Source organism: Lethenteron reissneri, chromosome 10 (genome assembly GCF_015708825.2).
Source record: "Lethenteron reissneri isolate LAM-NWPU_2019-01 chromosome 10, ASM1570882v1, whole genome shotgun sequence".
Lineage (NCBI taxonomy): Eukaryota > Metazoa > Chordata > Hyperoartia > Petromyzontiformes > Petromyzontidae > Lethenteron > Lethenteron reissneri.
The window spans coordinates 3,643,347-3,654,268 of record NC_083788.1 but is presented as its reverse complement, the minus strand read 5'-3'; the positions used below and the strand labels follow the sequence as shown (position 1 = coordinate 3,654,268).

The 10,922-nt window shown below is 52.7% G+C and overlaps 1 protein-coding gene across 4 annotated transcripts in view; it reads left to right on the top strand.

Annotated features, from left to right (window-relative positions):
- LOC133340878 (uncharacterized) overlaps nt 1-9,904 on the top strand; it is a 33,640-nt gene extending 23,736 nt beyond the window's left edge. For 3 of the 4 annotated variants that reach the window (XM_061549340.1, XM_061549341.1, XM_061549342.1), the window contains 4 exons: nt 1,388-1,532; nt 4,388-4,467; nt 4,809-4,985; nt 9,335-9,904. In XM_061549340.1, the coding sequence (XP_061405324.1) occupies nt 1,388-1,532; nt 4,388-4,467; nt 4,809-4,985; nt 9,335-9,553 (621 nt within the window). In that variant the 3' untranslated portion in view covers nt 9,554-9,904. The remainder of the gene's footprint in view (nt 1-1,387; nt 1,533-4,387; nt 4,468-4,808; nt 4,986-9,334) is intronic. The other variant, XM_061549343.1, reaches the window with a different exon arrangement.
- The last annotated feature ends 1,018 nt before the right edge of the window (nt 9,905-10,922 follow it).

Below are 10,922 nucleotides of genomic sequence, written 5' to 3'. Positions count from 1 at the left end.
CGACGAGGATGATAATGACGATGATGACGATGACGACGATGATGATGACGACGATGATGACGATGACGACGACGATGATGACGACGATGATGACGACGATGATGATGATGATGACGACGATGATGACGATGATGATGACGATGATGACGATGATGATGATGACGACGACGATGATGATGACGATGATGACGATGATGATGACGATGATGATGATGACGACGACGATGATGACGACGATGATGACGATGATGATGACGATGATGATGACGACGATGATGATGACGACGATGATGATGATGATGACGATGATGACGATGATGATGACGATGATGACGATGATGATGATGACGACGACGATGATGACGACGATGATGACGATGATGATGACGATGATGATGACGACGATGATGACGATGATGATGACGATGATGATGACGATGATGATGACGACGATGATGATGACGACGATGATGATGATGATGACGACGATGATGACGATGATGATGACGATGATGACGATGATGATGATGACGACGACGATGATGACGACGATGATGACGATGATGATGACGATGATGATGACGACGATGATGACGATGATGATGACGATGATGATGACGATGATGATGACGACGATGATGATGACGACGATGATGATGATGATGACGACGATGATGACGATGATGATGACGATGATGACGATGATGATGATGACGACGACGATGATGACGACGATGATGACGATGATGATGACGATGATGATGACGATGATGATGACGACGATGATGACGATGATGATGACGATGATGATGACGATGATGATGACGACGATGATGACGATGATGATGACGATGATGATGATGACGATGATGACGACGATGATGACGATGATGATGACGATGATGATGACGATGATGATGACGACGATGATGATGACGATGACGACGATGATGACGATGATGCTGATGACGATGATGATGACGATGATGACGACGATGATGATGACGATGATGATGATGATGACGACGACGATGACGACGATGATGACGATGATGATGACGACGATGATGATGACGACGACGATGATGACGATGATGATGACGATGATGATGACGATGATGATGATGACGACGACGATGATGACGATGATGCTGATGACGATGATGACGACGATGATGATGACGATGACGACGATGATGATGACGATGATGACGACGATGATGATGACGATGACGACGACAATAACGACGATGACGACGATGACGACGACGATGACGACGATGATAACGACGACAACGATGACGACGATGACGACGACGACGACGATGACAACAACAACGACGACGACGATAACGACGACGGGCGATGTGGATGCGGGGCGCTGCAGCAGGAGTACGCGTCGTTCATGTGGAGACGAGGTGAGAAGAGGAGGGACCTCATCGTGTCCCTCGCCGAGCAGAACCGCTGGCAGCTGCAGGAGCTGGCTCGGCGCGGGGAGGAGGCCCGGGCGTGCCTGCGAGCGCGCAGAGAAGGTGAGGCCTCCCCACGCCGCACTCACAAAGACAAAGACCCCCCCCGCCCCCGTATAGCCTTCCACAGACTGCTGGGGCAAGTGCTGTGAGCCAGTCGTCATCGTCATCACGATCCGTGGGGCGGAGAGCCCTGTGGTAGGCGCACACTGCACATTTAATAAATTTTTGTTTCCACTTCTGTCGCGTAGTGCCGATATGCTCGGTCTCTGCGAGGTCCACGTCTCTTTCCGGTTCCTTCAAATTTTTTTCCGAACGGCACCTATCAAGGCCGGCACGGCACACGCACCAGGTACTCGTTTGAGGCTGAGTCGACCTAAGGGAGGTTCCAGGACCGGTTTAGATAATCGTCACCGGTGTTGGCCGCGAGCGGGAAGCCGAGTTTGTTACGCAGCGTAGCGCTGACCGCTACACTGCCGCTCCACACTCACACTCGCACGTAACCACGTCAACACTTCTACAACGCTGAGGACTGAGGGCTTTACGAAAAAATCACCTCCCTTGTGTGACCCCTCACCTGTCACCTCACCTGTCAAGACACTGACCTGTCACCTCACCTGTCTAGACACTCACCTGTCACCTCACCTGTGTAACCCCTCACCTGTCTAGACACTGACCTATCACCTCACCTGTGTAACCCCTCACCTGTCTAGACACTGACCTGTCACCTCACCTGTGTAACCCCTCACCTGTCACCTCACCTGTCTAGACACTCACCTGTCACCCTCACCTGTCTAGACACTGACCTGTCACCTCACCTGTCTAGACACTGACCTGTCACCTCACCTGTCTAGACACTCACCTGTCACCTCACCTGTCTAGACACTGACCTGTCACCTCACCGGTCTAGACACTGACCTGTCACCTCACCTGTCTAGACACTGACCTGTCACCTCACCTGTCTAGACACTGACCTGTCACCTCACCTGTCTAGACACTGACCTGTCACCTCACCGGTCTAGACACTCACCTGTCACCTCACCGGTCTAGACACTGACCTGTCACCTCACCTGTCTAGACACTGACCTGTCACCTCACCTGTCTAGACACTGACCTGTCACCTCACCTGTCTAGACACTGACCTGTCACCTCACCGGTCTAGACACTCACCTGTCACCTCACCTGTCTAGACACTCACCTGTCACCTCACCTGTCTAGACACTGACCTGTCACCTCACCTGTCTAGACACTGACCTGTCACCTCACCGGTCTAGACACTCACCTGTCACCTCACCGGTCTAGACACTCACCTGTCACCTCACCGGTCTAGACACTGACCTGTCACCTCACCGGTCTAGACACTCACCTGTCACCTCACCGGTCTAGACACTCACCTGTCACCTCACCGGTCTAGACACTGACCTGTCACCTCACCGGTCTAGACACTCACCTGTCACCTCACCGGTCTAGACACTCACCTGTCACCTCACCTGTCTAGACACTGACCTGTCACCTCACCGGTCTAGACACTGACCTGTCACCTCACCTGTCTAGACACTGACCTGTCACCTCACCTGTCTAGACACTGACCTGTCACCTCACCTGTCTAGACACTGACCTGTCACCTCACCGGTCTAGACACTCACCTGTCACCTCACCGGTCTAGACACTGACCTGTCACCTCACCTGTCTAGACACTCACCTATCACCTCACCTGTGTGGCCCCTCACCTGTCACCTCAACTGTGTAACCCCTCACTTCACCTATCTACACACTGACCTGTCACCTCACCTGTCTAGACACTCACCTGTCACCTCACCTGTCTAGACACTCACCTATCACCTCACCTGTGTGGCCCCTCACCTGTCACCTCACCTGTCTAGACACTGACCTGTCACTTCACCTGTCTAGACACTCACCTGTCACCTCACCTGTGTGGCCCCTCACCTGTCACCTCACCTGTCTAGACACTGACCTGTCACCTCACCTGTGTGGCCCCTCACCTGTCACCTCACCTGTCTAGACACTGACCTGTCACCTCACCTGTGTAACCCCTCACCTGTCACCTCACCTGTGTGGCCCCTCACCTGTCACCTCACCTGTCTAGACACTGACCTGTCACCTCACTTGTCTAGACACTGACCTGTCACCTCACCTGTGTAACCCCTCACCTGTCACCTCACCTGTGTGGCCCCTCACCTGTCACCCTCACCTGTCTAGACACTGACCTGTCACCTCACCTGTCTAGACACTGACCTGTCACCTCACCTGTGTGGCCCCTCACCTGTCACCTCACCTGTCTAGACACTGACCTGTCACCTCACCTGTGTAACCCCTCACCTGTCACCTCACCTGTCTAGACACTGACCTGTCACCTCACTTGTCTAGACACTGACCTGTCACCTCACCTGTCTAGACACTGACCTGTCACCTCACTTGTCTAGACACTGACCTGTCACCTCACCTGTGTAACCCCTCACCTGTCACCTCACCTGTCTAGACACTGACCTGTCACCTCACCTGTCTAGACACTGACCTGTCACCTCACCTGTCACCTCACCTGTCTAGACACTGACCTGTCACCTCACCTGTGTAGACACTCACCTGTCACCTCACCTGTCTAGACACTCACCTGTCACCTCACCTGTGTGGCCCCTCACCTGTCACCTCACCTGTCTAGACACTGACCTGTCACCTCACCTGTGTAACCCCTCACCTGTCACCTCACCTGTCTAGACACTCACCTGTCACCTCACCTGTCTAGACACTGACCTGTCACCTCACCTGTCTAGACACTGACCTGTCACCTCACCTGTGTAATCCCTCACCTGTCACCTCACCTGTCTAGACACTGACCTGTCACCTCACCTGTCTAGACACTGACCTGTCATCTCACCTGTATGGCCCCTCACCTGTAGAGTTGACCGCGGTGTTGCTGGAGAAGGAGGCAGAGCTGGCCCAGGTGACGCGTGAGATGGAGAAGCTGAACGATGTGCAGGTCAGGGCCAAGGCTGCTCCCGCCCCCTGAACACTGACCCATAACCCTGGTTCCTGAACCTTGACCCTGGCTCCTGAACCTTGACCCTGGCTCCTGGACCATAACCCTGGCTCCTGAACCTTGACCCTGGCTCCTGAACCATAACCCTGGCTCCTCAACCATAACACTGGCTCCTGAACCTTGACCCTGACTCCTGAACCTTGACCCTGACTCCTGAACCTTGACCCTGGCTCCTGAACCTTGACCCTGGTGCGTGCAGGACGTGGTGGTGAGGCCTTGTGGTGTCCGCGGTGCGTGCAGGCCATGGCGTTGAGGCCTTGTGGTGTCCGCGGTGCGTGCAGGCCCAGCGCCAGCGGGAGGAGGCGGCGGGGCGGGCGCTGGAGGAGGCCCTGCGGCGGGAGCTGAGCGAGCGCCAGCGGCGCGCGGCCGCCCACGCGGAGCGGCGGGAGCGGGGCGCCGAGCAGCACGCGGAGCAGGCCGCCTCGCGCGCCGCCAGCCTGGGGCGGCAGGCCCACGCGGTGAGCGGACCCCCCCCTACCCTAGCTCCTCCTCCTCCTCCACCTCCTCCTCTACCTCCTCCTCTACCTCCTCCTCTACCTCCTCCTCTACCTCCTCCTCCTCCTCTACCTCCTCCTCTACCTCCTCCTCCACCTCCTCCTCTACCTCCTCCTCCTCCACCTCCTCCTCTACCTCCTCCTCTACCTCCTCCTCCTCTACCTCCTCCTCTACCTCCTCCTCTACCTCCTCTACCTCCTCCTCCTCTACCTCTACCTCCTCGTCTACCTCCTCCACCTCCTCCTCTATCTCCTCTACCACCAACTCCTCTACCTCCTCCTCCTCTACCTCTTCCTCTACCTCCTCCTCTACCTCCTCCTCCACCTCCTCCTCTACCTCCACCTCTTCCTCTACCTCTACCTTCTCCTCCACCTCCTCCTCCACCTCCTCCTCTACCTCTACCTCCTCCTCCACCACCTCCTCCTCCACCACCTCCTCCACCTCCTCTACCTCCTCCTCTACCACCTCCTCTACCTCCTCCTCCACCACCTCCTCTTCTACCTCCTCCTCTACCTCCTCCTCTACCTCCTCCTCCACCTCCTCCTCTACCTCCTCCTCCACCTCCTCCTCCTCTACCTCCTCCACCTCCTCACACGGTGAGCTATACTCGTCCACCACAAATGTTGAGAACCACAGCCTCATGACCCTGTGCACGGTGGCTAGGAGATGTTGACTACCTCGCCTGGTGTACAGGAGGTCGTGGGTTCCACCCCGACCCTGACGTCTGCTGTGTGTTTGGAGTTTGCGTGTCTCTCTCTCTCTCATCATCATCACGGTGGCTAGGAGATGTTAACAACCTCGCCTGGTGTACAGGAGGTCGTGGGTTCCATCCCGACCCTGACGTCTGTTGTGTGTTTCGAGTTTGCGTGTCTCTCTCTCTCTCATCATCATCACGGTGGCTCGGAGATGTTAACTACCTCGCCTGGTCTACAGGAGGTCGTGGGTTCCATCCCGACCCTGACGTCTGCTGCTGTATATTTGGAGTTTGCGTGTCTCTCTCATCATCATCACGGTGGCTAGGAGATGTTAACAACCTTGCCTGGTGTACAGGAGGTCGTGGGTTCCATCCCGACCCTGACGTCTGTTGTGTGTTTCGAGTTTGCGTGTCTCTCTCTCTCTCTCATCATCATCACGGTGGCTAGGAGATGTTAACAACCTTGCCTGGTGTACAGGAGGTCGTGGGTTCCATCCCGACCCTGACGTCTGTTGTGTGTTTCGAGTTTGCGTGTCTCTCTCTCTCTCTCATCATCATCACGGTGGCTAGGAGATGTTAACTACCTCGCCTGGTGTACAGGAGGTCGTGAGTTCCACCCCTACCCTGACGTCTGCTGTATATTTAAAGTTTGCGTGTCTCTCTCATCATCATCACGGTGGCTAGGAGATGTTAACTACCTCGCCTGGTGTACAGGAGGTCGTGGGTTCCACCCCGACCCTGACGTCTGCTGTGTATTTGCAGTTTGCGTGTCTCTCTCATCATCATCACGGTGGCTAGGAGATGTTAACAACCTCGCCTGGTCTACAGGAGGTCGTGGGTTCAATCCCGACCCTGACGCCTGCTGTTGTATATTTGGAGTTTGCGTGTCTCTCTCTCTCATCATCATCACGGTGGCTAGGAGATGTTAACAACCTCGCCTGGTCTACAGGAGGTCGTGGGTTCAATCCCGACCCTGACGCCTGCTGTTGTATATTTGGAGTTTGCGTGTCTCTCTCTCTCATCATCATCACGGTGGCTAGGAGATGTTAACTGCCTCGCCTGGTGTACAGGAGGTCGTGGGTTCCACCCCGACCCTGACGTCTGCTGTGTATTTGGAGTTTGAGTGTCTCTCTCTCTCTCATCACAATCATCACGGTGGCTAGGAGATGTTAACAACCTCGCCTGGTGTACAGGAGGTCGTGGGTTCCACCCCGACCCTGACGTCTGCTGCTGTGTATTTGCAGTTTGCGTGTCCCTCGCCCCGTGGTCGCGTGGATTCTCTCTCCGGGTCCTCAGTTTTTTCTCGCCGCACTTACAAACGTGCGCTTCGAAGTACGTGGCGGCCGCTATGAATCTCCACGTGATGACGAGAAGCCATTTTGTTGAGCTCTCATTCGCGATGGGCTGGTCGCTTCTGAAGAAGTGCTATGCAGCCTTGCCCTGGTCAAATAAAAACATTTTTAAAACAACTTTTAAAAAAAAAACACGCTTTAATGAAATGTACCGTACTAGTAATGGAAGAACTCCACGACTCCAGGAAGTTGCCCCGAAGTTTGCCATTAACGTAAGGGACAGTGGTGAGTTACAGCCAACGTCAGTTTAGAGCCAAGCCGAAACATAACATGTAAAAAATGTTTTAAAATATATGGTTTTTAAATCCTTTATATTAAGTTCGCTTGCTTGCTTGCGTGCGTGCGTGCTTGCTTGCTTACGACCGTGCAAATCTTTCGGTCGTTTTTTAACCCACTTCCCGTGATCCAATCGAGCTGACATTTTGCACACAGACTCGTTGTGCGAGACAATTAATGTTCGTGAAATTTTTTTCCAAAATTTTACACAGTTTAGGGAAAACAAATTAAATATTTAATTACCAATTGCTTAATACTGGCAGACAATCATCTGACCCATAGGTGGCAGCCATCTCAAGCCAGAGGACGAGAGGACTCTAGCCGCCACGCATATAAAGGATTTATAGTGAAAAACTTTGTTTTTACGGGTTATACTTATTTTAATGATATATAGTATTGTCATCACTATGACATAAGTATACCAAGTTTGCAGTCGGTACCATATTGGGAAGTGGGTAAAAATTTAGTTGAGGTACGACAACGACAATAGATTTTGATTTAAAGCTTATTTCGTGACTGCAGGGATTCATATTCTTGGTTCTTTCGGTAAAGTCATCACGTAGAAATGAAATAATAAAATAATAAAATAATTCTCACGACGTTTCGGCCACAACGCAAGCAGCCGTTCTTCACCTGAGGACGGCTGCTTGCATTGTGGCCGAAACGTCGTGAAAATTATTTTATTATGTTTTATTTTTATTATTTTATTATTTCCCTTCTACGTAACTTTACCGAAAGAACCAAGAAGAACAGCAACAGATTTTGATGTAAAGCTTTCGTGACTGCAGGGATTCGTATTCTTGGTTCTTTCTGTATTTCCCTTTTACGTGACTTCACCAAAAGAACCAAGAATACATAACAACAACAGATTTCGATTTAAAGCTTTCGTGACTGCGAAATTCCTCTTGATATGCACATTCTTTTGTCAAGGCGCTTTTCTTCTTCCACCTCCAACGCAGCTTATATATAAGCTCCTAGCTTGGCAGTGTCTCATTCTTCACCTGAAGACGGCTGCTTGCGTTGTAGCCGAAACGTCGTGAGAATTATTTTATTTTATTATGTTTTATTTTTATTGTTTTATTACTTCCCTTCTACGTGACTTCACCGAAAGAACCAACAATATATAACAACAACAGAGTTAATTAAAAGCGTGTCAACATAGAGCCGTCACTGCTGAGGTTCTGAGTTTTAATTCGGGTTTCATTCCCGTGATCCTCATCGTTGTCAATCCACTGCTGGATGAAGGCCTCCCCGTGTCCCCCGCGCCACCCGTAATGATCCTGCGGCATTATAACAACAACACGCAGCGCACCAGCTGATTCCATCGCTCCATCTCCCCCGTGCACGTCCTCTCGTTATAACAACAACAACACGTAGCACACCAGCTGATTCCATCGCTCCATCTCCCCCGTGCACGTCCTCTCGTTATAACAACAACAACACGTAGCACACCAGCTGATTCCATCGCTCCATCTCCCCCCGTGCACGTCCTCTCGTTATAATAACAACAACACGTAGCGCACCAGCCGATTCCATCGCTCCATCTCCCCCGTGCACGTCCTCTCGTTATAACAACAACAACACGTAGCACACCAGCTGATTCCATCGCTCCATCTCCCCCCGTGCACGTCCTCTCGTTATAATAACAACAACACGTAGCGCACCAGCCGATTCCATCGCTCCATCTCCCCCGTGCACGTCCTCTCGTTATAATAACAACGACACGTAGCGCACCAGCTGATTCCATCGCTCCATCTCCCCCGTGCACGTGCTCTCGTTATAATAACAACAACACGTAGCGCACCAGCTGATTCCATCGCTCCATCTCCTCCGTGCACGTGCTCTCGAACGCGTTCCATTCCTCGGCCACCACTCCGTCGTTACTCTTGTCCATCGGCCATCAACCCATCGACTTTTAAATTTCACTCTCGTTCTTTGAACCCCGACCCCGCAAGCCTCTCACGACCCCATGCCCCCCCCCCCCCATTAGGCCGCGCGACGCTGTGCGGAAGAGCTGGCCGCGCGCGCGCGCCAGGAGAACGAGCGGATGCGTGCCGAGCTACGGGCCCTCGGACAGGAGGCGCGGGCCCTCGGGGCCCAGGAGAGGGCCCTCAGGGCTCGCAGGGACGCGCTGCGCGCCGAGGCCTCCCTGCCCCGGGGGCACCCCCGGGCCTCTCCCCGCTCCCCCCTCCGTCTCCCTCCACGCTGACGCCGTGACTGTGGCGGCCGGGGGCGAGGGCGATCGCCGCGCTTGCCGCAACGCGGTTACCGCCTTTATCCCCCTCCGAGGGATGATGGGCCGCCGGCGTTCTGCCTGGCGAGGGCGGGCGGTCTGACCGCACGGTCCCCGGCCGGAAAATCGCACGAGGAATGTAACGGCGACCAGTGGCCTAGTGGAGTGGTCGGCACGGAGCCTGGTTAAGGATGTGGATCACTGCTCTTCGGTTCTTTCGGTGAAGTCACGGAGGACGTTTCGATCGCGACGCAAGCGGCCGTCACCAGGCGAGACGATCGCAGCGGGGGAACTGCTGAAGCAGGCGAGAGAGCTGCCGTGACAAGAGGCTATAGAGGTAGGGCACGTGGGCGGGGCTAGCCCCGCCCACGTGCCCTACCTATATACCAGAGGTCGCAACCGGGTACCCGATACCCGTACCCTACCCAATACCCGGCTACCCGTACCCGGCCGGGTACGGATACGGGTACCCGTTTGCGACCCTGGTGCGGCCGTGTACGGGTAGGCTGTGAGTCACTGGTGAGTCACCGTTTCATCTTCTTGGTTCTTTCGGTAAAGTCACGTAGAAGGGAAGTAATAAAATAATAAAAATAAAACATAATAAAAATAAAATAAAATAAAGTGAGAAGTATTTTATTTTATTATGTTTCATTTTTATTATTTTATTACTTCCCTTCTACGTGACTTTACTGAAAGAACCAAGAAGATGAATCCCTGCAGTCACGAAAGCTTTAAATCGAAAAGAGTAACCGTTTGTCACTCATTTCCCAACGTCTTGTCTCTTCTCACAATTCAAGTTCCTAGAATCAACCCACCCGCGCCTGCAACATGGCTTCATCCCAGAGGTCGCAATCGTGTACCCGTACCCTCCCCGATAAATTAATAAAAGTAAAATAAAAATCACGACGTTTCGGAGGCAACACAAGCTTCCGTCTTCAGGTGGAACCGTCACAGCACGATAGCTGCATCAAGTGAGAGAAATTCCAAGAAAACAGTATTTGTAGCGATGGGTATGACCTTGTTATCTCGGCATCTCTTTAGGAAGGCCAGCGTCTCGAGAAGCTGTGACTTCTTGTCTCGTTGTCTGTTAAAAACTCTTACCAGATAGGTGGAATTCCTCCCCGTAGAGGGTATTAATTCTAGATTTGAAGCTTTCGTAACTGCAAGGATTCATATTCTTAGATTATTTTCGGTAAAGTCACGTAGGTGAAAAAAATTAAAATTAATAAAAGTAAAATAAAAATCACGACGTTTCGGAGGCAACACAAGCTTCCGTCTTCCGGTGGAACTAAGGCGCTCTGTTCATTCGTTTCTCAATCTGCTGGTCCTGGTGAGGGTCGCCTGG